The 13,479-nt window shown below is 45.6% G+C and overlaps 1 protein-coding gene across 7 annotated transcripts; it reads left to right on the plus strand.

Moving 5' to 3' along the window:
- On the plus strand, window positions 1–8,958 carry LOC106022628. 7 transcript variants are annotated; one of them, XM_040734331.1, is made up of 4 exons: window positions 1–265; window positions 956–1,054; window positions 1,148–1,536; window positions 6,768–8,958. In XM_040734331.1, the coding sequence occupies exons 3-4, from the start codon at window positions 1,298–1,300 to the stop codon at window positions 7,477–7,479; spliced, it is 951 nt and encodes a 316-aa protein (XP_040590265.1). In that variant the 5' UTR covers window positions 1–265; window positions 956–1,054; window positions 1,148–1,297; the 3' UTR covers window positions 7,480–8,958. The 7 variants fall into 7 exon arrangements, 4 of the variants coding, with proteins under 4 accessions (XP_040590265.1, XP_040590266.1, XP_040590267.1 ...); XM_040734332.1 differs by having other exon boundaries at window positions 988–1,054; XM_040734333.1 differs by lacking the exon at window positions 1–265 and adding an exon at window positions 346–516 and having other exon boundaries at window positions 988–1,054.
- The last annotated feature ends 4,521 nt before the right edge of the window (window positions 8,959–13,479 follow it).

Consider the following 13,479-nt stretch of genomic DNA (forward strand, 5'->3'; position numbering starts at 1 on the left):
CTCTCGCTGGCCACGCTTCTCATCTTCCCAGCTTGTGTGTAAGTGCTTTCTCCTGTTAATAAAAATACTTGTTTCCCCATTGCATTGATTTCCTCATCAGCTGATGTCAGAAATTTTTACCCAGCCCCCAAAACTTGAGCTTGGGGAGACGAGCCCCTGGGCGACCCCGCTGCTGCCTGTCTGGCATGCTGCACCAATGGCCGTGCCAAAGAACGTCTGCCTGTGGCAGGCCACCTCCTGTGGCAGGCAGGACGGGAATTCACAGGTAAGCCGATCCCTATTTGCACTGCACCATAGTTCTGCCCACAGCATTCTTCCAAAAGCTGTACTGAGCAGCCTCTCCCCAGCCTACAATCAAGCGCGCATGCCCGGTGCACGTGCTCACCCACAGGTCGCTGTCGCAGCTGCCACAGGCTGAGCTCAGGGTCTTAGCAGCTCCACCGCTGGTGCTGTCTCTCTGGGCTCCGCGCTGCGCCTGGCCTCACCCGCAACAGAGCACGGATTTGCACATTCCCGGTCACTCACAGCCTGCCAGGCCCCCCCGTGCCTGCCCGCTTCCCCCACCACTGGTTCAGTGGCCACCAAGCATGCATTAGCAGCTGCTGCCACTTGCTCCCATCAGCGGCTGCACTTCCCTGAGCTGTGCCCCGCACCACTCTTGTCCCCACAAGACTGGGTGCAGCGATTCCAGCACACCCCGAGACCCGCTCACCTGCCCGCCTGCCCCAGCCCAGCTCTGCCCCCCCCCCCCCCAGCTTCCCAATCACCTAGCGAGCTTGCTGCCCGCCTGATCGCCTGGCCTCCCAGAGTTGCACAGATCAACCAGGCCATGCAGCCTGATTTTACCCCTTCTGTCCATAGGATTTCACGGCTACTTATAGCCGCATGTCCCCAGGCCTTTCCCTCCCCAAATCTGTTTGCTAATTTATATACAAGCTGTTGTTAAAATTTTCAGGTTCTTTTTGGTGAAAAATCAATCTTCTGCAGGGAAGCCGTGTTTCCAGAAGCAGTGTTTACACCTCCGCCATCTGTTGGCCAAGCCGGGGAACTACAGGTAAGATTCCTCTCATCAACACAAATCAGAGGTGATTTTTACAATTCAGTACTTTGTAATAGGTGGTAAGAATATCTAATTATATCATGGCAGATGATTTAACACTGCAGAACGTTAGAAATCTCATGGCCAACTGTGGAGAGCTGTGACGTGCTTCCGCCTACCACCCTCCCGACGGTGAGCACTCTCTGAGTAAACAATTCCATATTTGGCCAAGGCTTGGATCCAGGCTTGCTTCCGTGTATGTGGACCTATCTGCTATCGCCAGGTGGTGTGCTGGGGTTGGCTATGCCTAGGCCATATAAGCTATGGGCTGGCTTTCCCCGGGGTCAGAAGACTGTTCAAGGTTCCCGAATAAAACTGCTTGGAGAAGAGTTCCCAAGTCACATCTTCCTTGCTGGTCGAGGCAGTCATGACAACTGGTGGCCCGTATGGGGAACAGCTGAGGTCTCAGAACTTCTTGTGGTCAGGGCAGTGCACTGGTAAGTCCCCAGGTAAGCGGGGTATCCGCGTCAAGACTGGGAAAATAACCACGACAAAAGTGGGGTAAGGACCGCGACAAAAGCAGGGTTTTGTTGCTCCCTCTGTGGATAAAGATGGAGCGTCTTCGGCCTGCAAGAGCGCCAAATCGAAAGTAAAAGGAGTGGAGGTCGTTTATGGATCCTTTTCTGCTCCTGGCTATCTGGGTCTTTCCTTTTTGCCTGCTGCTGTGGAGAGTGCGTTGAAAGTTCCCATTGGACAGGACAACTGGGTTTTCAAAGATTTAAAGATGGGAAACTCTACTTCTCACCCCAATTTTTCTGGCTCTAAGTGAACTGCTTTGTTCAAAAAATTTAAAGATTAAAAAAGGTACTCTAAAACGTTTCTTAGAGGAGTGTGATACCATTGCACCCTGGTTCGCGATCTCCAGAAGCCTTACTATCCCTTCATGGGAAAAGCTAGGCAAGGACCTTGATTTTGCCGCAGATCAGGGGACACTCAAGGCTGGGGTGAGGCCAGTTTGGAGACTGGTAAAGAGCTGTCTTGAGGATCAAAAGTGCAGTGAGGCAGTGGAGAATGGACAAGCAGCCCTAGAAATGTTACAGGAAGAGAGGTCTGGACATACAAGCACTGAAAGGGAGAGCACAAAGGGAAAAGGGGTTTACCCTGACCTTAAAGGCCTGGACGGGACGGATACCTCTGATGCCGAGGAAGGGTCAAAGACAGGGGATGAGCAGGAACAGCGACAGGTGACATCAGCGCTAAAAGGACTAAGGCTAAAGGAGAAGAGAACAGACAAAGGAGGGCCGTCCAGGGGCATTGGCTTGCCTTCTGCTCCCCCTCCCCCGCCCTATAATCACTCAGGCGGTACGGGCACTGGAGCCTCCCGTTGCCCCTAGGTTTGGCGACAGGTCCAGGCTGACTTGCCAGTGGCATTTCCAGTGTTCACTGACCCACAGGGGCAGAGGTATTATGAGCCCTTAGACTTTAAAACAGTCAAGGCCCTGGTGGAGTCGGTGAGAACATATGGGGTCTCTGCACCCTTTACTGTCTCCCTCATGGAAACCCTCACCCGTCTCTGCATAACGCCTACTGATTGGATGAATCTAGCCCACGCCTGTCTCAGCCCAGGGCAGTACTTAGAGTGGAAGGCATTTTTCAGTGAGTTTGCAGAAGAACAGGCGGCAATTAACCAGACTATGGGTGGCCCCGAAAGAGCTGGCTGGAATAAGGAAATGCTCCTCGGCCAGGGTCCCTACACAGTTCAGCAGACAGGCTACTCCATTCAGTTTGATCAGGTTAATCAGATTGCCATTAGAGCCTGGAAATCCACACCCAACAAAGGGGGGGGGGGGACAGGTAACCTCACAAAGGTAATACAGGAGCCCATGGAGCCATTTGCTGATTTTGTTACCCGCATGATTGAGGCTGCTGAGAGTGCTTGGAAATGCCGAGGCAGCCATGCCCTTGATAAAGCAGCTGGTATACGAGCAATGCACTAAGGAATGCAGGACTGCTATCACCCCTTATAAAATAGAGGGATGGAGACATGGACAAAAATCTGCAGGGAACTTGGCAGGCCGCTAACCAATGCTGGCCTTGCAGCCGCAGTAGTCCAGTTAACCCGGGGCACGAAAGGGAACCCGGGTGCCTGCTTTAGATGCGGCAAAATAGGACATATGAAAAAGGAATGTCCAGAAAGAGTGAGGGAGACTTAGTAGGCGGCTTTGACCGTCGGCAGCCTGGTCTATGTCCCAAATGCAGGAAGGGAAAACATTGGGAAAATGAGTGCCGGTCGGTAAAGGATATCAATGGCCGGCCACTTGAGGCAGAGGTCGACAATGCCCGGCAAAAAAATGTCCCGTGGGGCCCCCGCCCTCAGGGCCCACAAATATATGGGGCAATGGAGAATCAGGAAGGAGGATGGGAACGGGGGACTTGGCCAACTCTCCGACACCCCAAGAACCAAGGAGAGCCACTACAGGCTCAGCGGGATTGGACCTCCATTCCACCGCCCGACTCCTATTGACTCCCCAAATGGGGGTCCAGTTAGTGGAGGCAGATTTTCAGGGACCCCTGGAGCCAGGCACAGTGGGGCTTCTCTTGGGAAGATCCTCCACTACCTTGAGAGGCCTCAGAGTGCATCCAGGGATAATTAACCCAGACTATGCCGGCACAATAAAGATCATGGTAGAATCACCCAGGGGAGTGACAGTTATCTCCCCTGGGGACCAGATCGCCCAGCTTTTGCTTTTGCCCAGTCTCCATGAGCAATTCGCTGCACAGCCTAAGAAAAGGGGGAAGATTGTTTTGGATCCACGGGGACAGACCTAGGTTTTCTGTCTCTGGACTTAAACCAGAGACCAGTCCTAGAACTTGACATAGATGGCAAATAGGATCTAGGCTTACTAGATACAGGGAAAGACAGAAGTATAACTGCTAAAAAAGACTGGCCTACAGGCTGGCCCATACAGGCTCTTCTCAAACCCTACAAGGGCTAGGTTATGCACAGGCACCGGATAGGAGTGCTAGACAATTACAATGGAAGGATGAGGAAGGTCATTCTGGCACTATTCAGCCTTACGTCCTGGAACTTCCGGTTTCCTTATGGGGAAGAGATCTTAAAGACATGGGCTTTAGGCTGAGCAATGAATATTCACCTGCTTCCCAAAAAATGATGAAAACCATGGGGTATCATCCAAATTACGGAATAGGGAGGTACCTACAAGGAAGAAGGGAGCCGATCCAAATGCAGCAGAGAGATTCCAGGCAGGGGCTGGGTTTTTCCTAGGGGCCACTGAGGAAGGAATTCCCATTACTTGGAAGACAGAGGAGCCTGTATGGGTTCCTCAGTGGCCGCTGTCCTCTGAAAAACTGAGTGCGGTGAAGGCCCTGGTGGCTGAACAGCTAGCATTAGGACATATTAAACCATCTTTGTCTCCGTGGAACACCCCCATTTTTGTTATTAGAAAAAGGTCAGGAAAATGGCGCCTGCTACATGATCTAAGAGCCATCAATAATCAGATGCAGCCTATGGGCCCAGTACAACGAGGGCTACCATTGCTCTCTGCTTTGCCGGCGTCCTGGCATATTATTGTGATTGACATAAAAGATTGTTTTTTCTCTATTCCTCTTTTTGGAGGGGATAGTGAAAGATTCGCCTTTACTCTTCCATCTCATAATCACGAAGAACCTGATCAGAGATTCGAATGGGTGGTGTTGCCACAAGGAATGGCCAATAGCCCCACCATGTGCCAACTTTATGTTGGGCAGGCCATTAAGCCGCTGAGAAAAGAATTCCCTACCCTAAGACGTTTCCATTATATGGATGATATATTATTGGCTGCAAAAGCAGAAGAGCCACTGAAGAAGGCCTATGTAAAACTAGTGAAATTACTAGAAGGAAAAGGGCTATTTATTGCCCCTGAAAAGGTTCAAAAGGAAACAATTATACATTACTTAGGTCCTAAAATTAATGAGAGTTGTGTAGTTCCACAAAAGGTAGAATTGAGAAAGGATAATTTAAAGACCCTAAACAATTTTCAAAAATTATTAGGAGATATAAACTGGATTAGATGTTTTTTAAGGCTACTGAATTATGAGTTAAAACCTCTGAATGATGTATTGAATGGAGATCCGGCTTCAGATTCCCCTAGGCAGCTGACCCCTGAGGCAAAGCTTGCCCTACAGAGGGTGGAAGAAAGGCTACAAGGTGCCTTTTTACAGAGATGTAGAGAGGGACAACCCATCATTATGTGCATCCTTCCTACTTATTATCAACCTACAGGTTTGCTCTGGCAAGAGGGGCCATTATTGTGGATATACCCCCAAAATATCTCCTGCAAAATCCATTGAGTATTATCCCACTGAGGTGGCAAAATTAGCCTTAAATGGTATCCAACAGTGCCCCTAAAATGATTGTGGTGCCTTATTCCAGTCATCAAGTCCATGTTCTTTGCACCACAATTGATGATTGGGCCATCCTGTAATGCAGATTTAATGGAGATATAGATAATCATTACCCTAAACATCCATTGTTAGGATTTTTCAAGGAACACCCTGTGATTTTCCCAAAGATAACTTCAATCCCGGGTGCCCCCAATGTGTTCACAGATGGCTCCAAAACGGGTTGTGGAGCTTATATGGTGGAGGCGCAACAACCTATACTGCATCAGTTCCACCCCGGCTCCCCTCAACTAGTGGAGTTAAAGATCGTGATAAAAGTCTTCGAGGACTGTTATTTGCCTTTAACTTAATATCTGATTCTGCCTATGTTGTTAATGCTGTGAAAATGTTAGAGGCTGCTGGCCCTATAAAGGCCAGTAGTCCAGTTTGTTTGTTGTTTCAGCAGCTTCAAAATTTAATTTGGTGTAGAAAAATTGCTTTTATATAGCATGTGAGGGAACGCACAGGCCTTCCAGGTCCTCTTAGCGAGGGCAATGATTGGATTGATCAATGGACTAGAGTGGAACTCATTTTCCTTGGCTCCACCCTAGATAAGGCAAGAGACTTTCATAGGAATTTTCATGTGAATACTAAGACCCTACAACAAAAGTTCCACCTTTCCCGAGCTGATGCTCAGCAAGTGGTCCTGGACTGCTCTCAATGTGTAATTCATCATCACCCGCCCAATTATGGAATTAATCCACGGGGGTTACTCCCCCTCAAAATTTGGCAGATGGACGTCACTCACATCTCTGAATTTGGAAATCTCAAATATGTACATGTGTCTGTGGATACCTGCTCAGGTATCATGCATGCGACACTCTTGACAGGTGAAAAGGTGTGCAATGTTATAACACATTGCCTTGAAGCCTGGGCTGCCTGGGGCAAACCCAGCCAGCTACAAACTGACAATGGACCAGCCTACACGGCACAAACCTTTGCCTCCTTCTGCCAGCAAATGGAAGTACAGTTACTCCATGGATTGCCCTATAACCCTCAGGGTCAGGGTATTGTGGAGCGTGCCCATCGCACCTTGAAAGAATGTCTAGAAAAACAAAAAGGGGGAGTAAGCCAAGGCCGCACCCCTAAGGAAAGGCTTTCTCTTGCCTTATTCACTATCAATTTTTAAAATTTGGATGCCCAGGGACACTCTGCGGCTGATAGACATCAGGATCCACATGGCCCAGTCAAAGGGATGGTGAAGTGGAAGGATATTCTGACAGGCCTCTGGCGCGGGCCTGATCCCGTGCTGACATGGGCACGAGGTTCTGTTTGTGTTTTTCCACAGGACCAGCAAGATCCAGTGTGGGTCAGAAGGATTCAACATGGAGGACATCTCAAGCGCCAGCATGATGACCCTCCTACTCCTTCTCATGATGAGCCAGCCGGAAATGGCAGCACAAAGATGGGGTAGTCTGTCGGTATTCCCTAAGCCCATGCCGGTGATGCATAATGCGAGGGTTTTATCATGCCTATTTGTTACCAATCGCAGCTTAGATCTCCCCTTTTTACCCCGAGATGAGCAGATCAGCCCCATTGAGGATGCGCGCCATTTTGATTTGCAGGGCAGCCTATGTTTCTCTCTATTAAGTAATACAAGCTCAGGGTGCATTCTCCTCAAGTACCAAGCCATGGGGGAGGGGGGCGCAGGCTGGGATGTGTCACAGGGAAGGAATGTATCCTGGATTCAGGGGTGGTGGCCTGCCAAAGAAGGATCTGGTTACCCACCATTCCAACCCATGTGGGCACCCTTTTGCGTAGAGGGCCCTCAGTGCCAGGGAAGCCTTCCATGGTCAGGCTGCCAGAGTAGGGAGATCATTTGGGCAAAGGAGAATTATTTCTCCTTCTCCCCTGATATAAGTGTAAACAGTTCTCAGGCACCTGTTAATGAGTCTTCCCCACATTGGTATAAGTTAGATGCCTTTAATATATGGCTGTTAGGTGGAATCAACGGGAATTGTATGGATTTATCTCCTTTGGCAATGGTTGGGGGACACTAGGAATCTCTACCCACTCCTAAAAGAGTGGAGGAGATGTAACCTCAAGTTCCCCCTTTCAGTGGAAGAGCATTAATAATACCACCTTTTTACCCACCCCTGTGTGCGTTTGGCCGCCATTTGTATGGCTGGTGAGCAATGGTAGCACAAATGCCAGTGAACTCCATTGTAATCAGACCACATGCTTTTATGTTCTGTGCTGGAATGCTATGGCCTTCCCTCTGACGATGGTTACCACTTGCCTCGTTATGTGCCTGTGCCCGTGGAAGCTCCCAGCAGTTTGACATAGTTTAGAGAGATGTGAGATTTTGGCATAACAGCAGCCATAGTGACAACCATCACCGTTGCTGCTGTGAGTGCCACTGTTTCCGCGGTGGCCTTGTCAGGCACGGTGCAGACTGCAAATGTTCTAAATAATCTCTCTGCCAATGTTGCTAATGCATTAGACCTCCAAGCTTCGCTTAATTCGCAGGTCAAAGGAGGTCAAATCAGTGCATAGATTTAATGCAGGAACAGATTGATACTCTGTGACAGTTAGCCCAACTGGGATGTGAATGGAGAATGGCTGGACTATGTGTTACATCAGTACAATATCAAAATTTCACTCACGCGGTGAACCTGTCTAAAAGGTTGTCTCAGTTTTTATTACAGAATTGGACATCTGAGTTTGAAGATACCATGAGAGAACTCCGGATGGCTATTGTGCATGTGAACTCCATTCAAGTAGACCTGTCCCTTGCTAGTGGCCTGTCTTCCTGTTTAAATTCCGCCATGGACCATCTAAAGGAATGGGCGGGCCTGGGGGTGCTTACAGGCCTTTTGGTACTGGTCTCCCTGGTTTGCCTATGGTGTATTTGCAAGATTAGAGTCACACAAAAGCGTGATGCAGCCATGATCACCCAAGCCTTTATGGCCATAGAGGCAGGACAGTCCCCCCAGGCCTGGTTGACCGTTATTAAGAACTGAAATTCCTCTCCGACCGGGGTGCAAGGCTAAGCGCTGCACGAGGGTTTGCTTGTAAGCAGTTAAGCTACCCTCGGAAGACAAGCCGATTGCATGAAGGTTGTACCCGAGATCCTTCCCCTGGGAAAATAGGTATGGGATGGGTCTGGGCCACCGTAGGCATAGAGTCTGTGGATGTCACCAGCACATTATCCCAGGTCTGCACACCAGGGATTGGGCCTCTATCTTCACCCATTCTGTCTTTAATTAAAGAAGGGGGAACTGTGGAGAGCTGTGTCGTGCCGCACCTTAAAGATGGCGCCGGCTTCCGCCTACCACCCTCCCAACGGTGAGCGCTCTCTGAGTAAACAACTCCATATTTGGCCAAGGCTTGGGTCCACAGCTTGCTTCCGTATGTGTGGACCTATCTGCTATCGCCAAGTGGCGTGCTAGGTTGGCTATGCCTAGGCCATATAAGCTGTGGGCTGGCTTTCCCCGGGGTCAGAAGATTGTTCAAGGTTCCTGAATAAACTGCTTGGAGAAGAGTTCCCGAGTCACGTCTTCCTTGCTGGTCGAGGCGGTCACGGCAGCCAATGTTAAGTATTAGAGACAAGTATGATATATTTTAAATGTATTTGTGTCTAATGCTCACGGTTAGCGTTCTAACATATATAATCACATGGAAGAGAGTGAGAAAAACAGATGGATAAACAAATTGTACAAATAATTCAAAAATTAAAGTAAAAGATTCAGGATCTTCAGGAAAAAGAGAACTTAGCCTCCAGAGCGGATAATTTGGAACTTAATCAGAACAACCTTAAAAACACATCTGATTCAATATCCATTGCATTTAAGGCCAAAATAGAGTCAAGCCACGAGGAAGTTACCGAATTAGCCTGGACAACTCACTCTGTGTCTGAAGACAATGGTATTTAGCAGACAGGATGAAATTTCTAGAAGGCAACTTACATGCCTTTCAAGCCTCTAATGACGACAATATGAAATGCTTGGAATCATGATTGACTGATGAGTCCAAGGAACATACAGATTCTATCAAGCCACTGGAACAATTTTTGATTCAGGAAATCCAAGCACTCAAAGATGATATGGTCACAACATTGCAATCTTTAGAGGATTCACCATTTGAAACATCAGACTCTGAGGCACTAGCCACTAGGCCACCAGGCAATGAAAGAGGTATAGTTACAAGACGCCTAGGAGATCTTAAGGCCAGCATCACGAAGGCATCAAGATGGGACCATCATTTATCAGTGGGAACCTATACAGATGAAAGACCTGAAAGGAATAAAGCAAGATATTGTGGCTTATAGGGTCCACAGCCTGTATGTAAAGGAATTGCTGAATTCTTGGGCAAGGATGAACAGAATCACTCACACAGATTGGGGTACTTTAATATCAGTGGTGTTGGACCAGTCTTTCCAAGTACAATGGAAGGCTTTGTGGAGATAAGAAGCCAAGGCCCTCGAACTTCAAGGCTTGAAGTACAGCTTTGAAGCTTCCTAAGATAAGATTCTTGGTGAAGGTGATTCAGCTGATCCACAGGCCCAAGCAGAGTTTGATGAACATACACTATCCTTATGTCACACAGTAGCTCTGAATGCTTTGAATAAGGTTCTTGAACCAGGAGAAAAAATTTGAACCATATTCAAAAGTGGTACAGGATTCTAGGGAAACGTTCCCTGAATTCTTACAAAGATTACCCAGAGCAGTAGACTTACAGGTAGCTGATTCAAATACTAGGCGACTCCTTATAGAATTTTAGCTTATGAGAAGGCAAATACACAATGCAAACAGGTCCTGTGGCCATTAAAGATCAGATCAGCGCCATTGGACAAATGGGTCTTTTATACAGCTAATACAGTATGATGGTCCAGAGACAGGAACCTGGGTAGAAGAGGCCATTTCTAAAGGCCTAAAGAGGCATCAAAATGACAAATGGCCTAACCGTTGGAGAGGTAATATCCAGATGTTTTAACTGTGGTAGAATAGGACATCTGAGTAGGAACTATAGGCAAAGCATCTCTAGAAATAATGATTCTCCTAGGAATGATTCAAACAGAAGGCCTCAGCCTTCTGGATTATGCAGGCGATGTGGCAAAGGCTGACACTGGACCAATGAATGTAGGTCGACCACAGACAAACAAGGTAACCCTTTACAATCTCCTCAAGGGACCTCTTGAAGGCCCTCACTTCAAAAGTGGTCCAGTCATTCCCAGGCACTGTAGATTTCTCTCAGGACAATTAGAAGATCCACTGCCTATTGTAAAGACTAATGGATGACAGATTGGTTATTGAGGATGAACCAGTTTATACTAGAGGAAATGAAAAATGTGTATTTTGAGAGACTTCTATCAATGACAAGAGGCCAATGACAAAAGTACAGATAAATAACATTATTCTGGAAGGCTTGCTTGACACAGGAGAAGATATTTCTATTTTAACTCGGGAATCTTGGCCTAAAAAAATGGCCTTTACAAGTTGTAAATGTCCAATTGTCAGGGATGTGGACCCTATCCCAAGTAAGACAAAGTACTAGATGGGTAGAGTGTATTAAACCAGAAGGACAAAGAGGAAGATTGAGGCTATATGTCACAGATATTGCTATAAATATCTGGGGTTGTGATTTATTACAGCAATGGAATACCCAGATTAATATTCCTCCTGTGTCAGATATGAATCATAAGCAAGCTTTTAGTGGCAAAAAGAATATTGTAAAACACTACAGTAAACAATCACAGAACATACAGGCTGTACAGTTACAGGATGCTAGTGACACACTTATAAATGAACCAAAAGTACTACCTTTAAAATGGCTAACAGATGAACCTGTCTGTGTAGGGAAATGGCCTATGACCTCTGAGAAGTTAGAGGCTTTAGAAAAGCTAGTTCAGAAACAGCTAAATGCTGGACATATTGAAGAATCAACTAGTCCATGAAACTCCCCTGAATTTGTAATTAAAAAGAAGTCTGGGAAATGGAGGATGGTTACTGATCTGAGAGCTATCAACAAGATAATACAAAAGAGGAGATTCCATTAATTATTTAGGCTATAAAATAGACTTACAGAAAATTAGACTGCAAAAGATATAGATCAGAAGAAATCATTACCAGACTCTTAATAATCTTCAGAAACTACTAGGAGAAATTTCTCAACTACAGACAATTATTGGAGTAGAAGGGCATGATGTAAAACACCTGAAAATGGCCCTAAAAAGAGATAAGGTCTTAAATATTCTGGTTATTTTGCCATCTGGAGAATACCCCTCTTGAACATTAATACAGAGGAAAAACATAATACTAGGATGGGTATTTCTGCCACATAAACAGAAGATATATATAGAAAATATCTGATTTGATATTAAAAGATAAGTTAAGGCTTCATAAACTAAATGGAAGGATAATGAATACTGGCAAAGAGCTTGCAGGGACTTTTTGGGAATGATCAATAAAAATTATCCCAAAACAGAGAGAATCAAATTCATAAAGAAAACAATTTGGATTCTTCCACACATTTTAAGAAAAACGCCTATCTCTGGAGTTCTTATATTCTACTTATATGCAAACAAGTCAGGTAAGGCAGGTTATAAATCAGGAAATGTAAGTAAAGTAGTTCAAAGCCCTTACAACTCTGTGAAAAAGGCAGAGTTGTACACCATTCTCATGGTACTTAAAGACTTTACAGAGCCTCTCAATATAGTTACAGATTCTCAGTATGCATAGAATGTCGTTTTACACATCGAGACTGCAGAATTTGTTCCTGATGATGCAGAATTAATCTCATTTTTTATTACAATTACAGGAAACCATCAGAAACAGAACTCATCCTATATATATATAACACACATCAGATCCAATACAGGTCTGCAGGTCCTCTAGCACAAGGCAATGATGAAATTGATCGTTTATTAACAGGAAGTGTGTTCGAAGATTCAGAATTTCATAAAAGCACCATGACAACAGCAAAGGTTTAAAGTATTTTCCTATCACTTGGCAACAAGCCAAGGCAATAGTAAGAAACTGTCCCACTTGTTCATTCTATAATCAAACTCTATTACCAGCAGGTAGCAATCCCAAAGGTATTCTCAGAAATGAAATTTGGCAAATGGATATATTTCACTTCCCAGAAACTGGCAGTCTGAAATATGTACACCATACCATAGACACATTCTCAGGATTCCAATGGGCTACTGCCCTCAGCTCTGAAAAGGCTGATTCTGTTATAACACATCTCTTAGAGGTGATGGCTGTTATGGGTATACCTGCACAAATAAAAACTGACAATGCTCCAGCATATGTCTCCAGTAAATTGGAACAGTTTTTCAAATATTATAACATAAAACATGTAACTGGTATACATCACAATCCTACAGGACAAGCAATGGTTGAGAGATCTAACCGCACCTAAAAGAAATGCTTCATAAACATCCAGGGGGAATAAAGGCACCTCCAAACACAGATTACATAATGCTTTACTAATATTGAACTTTCTTAATGCTAATGAAAAATGACAAACACCTGCAGAAAGACACTGGGCTGAAGGAAAAAACTTCTGAACTAAACCAACTGGTGTATTTCAAGGATGTTATGACCTCAGTTTGGAAACAAGGATATGTGTTACATTGGGGAAGGGGTTTTGCTTTTGTTTCCACAGGAGAAGAAAAACTTTGGGTTCCATCAAAATTAGTCAAGATTCGATCTCAACAGAAGAAACCTCAGGAGGAGGAAAGATAACACTCATCTACAAGGTCATATTCTACTATGTGTAAGGAGACCTAATAAAAGGAAAGAGAACTGTTTTGTTTTTGTCTTCACAGGAAAACTCATCTCCAAACAGTGAAACAATACTGGACGTATGGATACCTGAAGAAGAGAGACTAGCTACCCAGAGGACCATCAAACAAACAATAATCCACAGTGTGGTATAAATGTCTAAATCTCTCTATCTTGTTCTTATAATATCAATTTCTCTTTGCTTCTTAATATTCTTTAGTCCCAATTCATTTAACTGAAGCTGGCTTTGGAGTTGGATTGACTCTCCTA

This window comes from Mesocricetus auratus, unplaced genomic scaffold (genome assembly GCF_017639785.1).
Source record: "Mesocricetus auratus isolate SY011 unplaced genomic scaffold, BCM_Maur_2.0 Super-Scaffold_100038, whole genome shotgun sequence".
NCBI classification, from domain to species: domain Eukaryota; kingdom Metazoa; phylum Chordata; class Mammalia; order Rodentia; family Cricetidae; genus Mesocricetus; species Mesocricetus auratus.

Excerpts from the sequence above, each read along its gene's own strand:
- LOC106022628 (XM_040734331.1), top strand. The coding sequence starts at position 1,298 with ATGTGGACCTATCTGCTATCGCCAGGTGGTGTGCTGGGGTTGGCTATG. Across the intron at positions 1,537-6,767 it reads GTGGTCAGGGCAGTGCACTG|GACCAGCAAGATCCAGTGTG; the intron begins GTAAGTCCCCAG and ends GTTTTTCCACAG.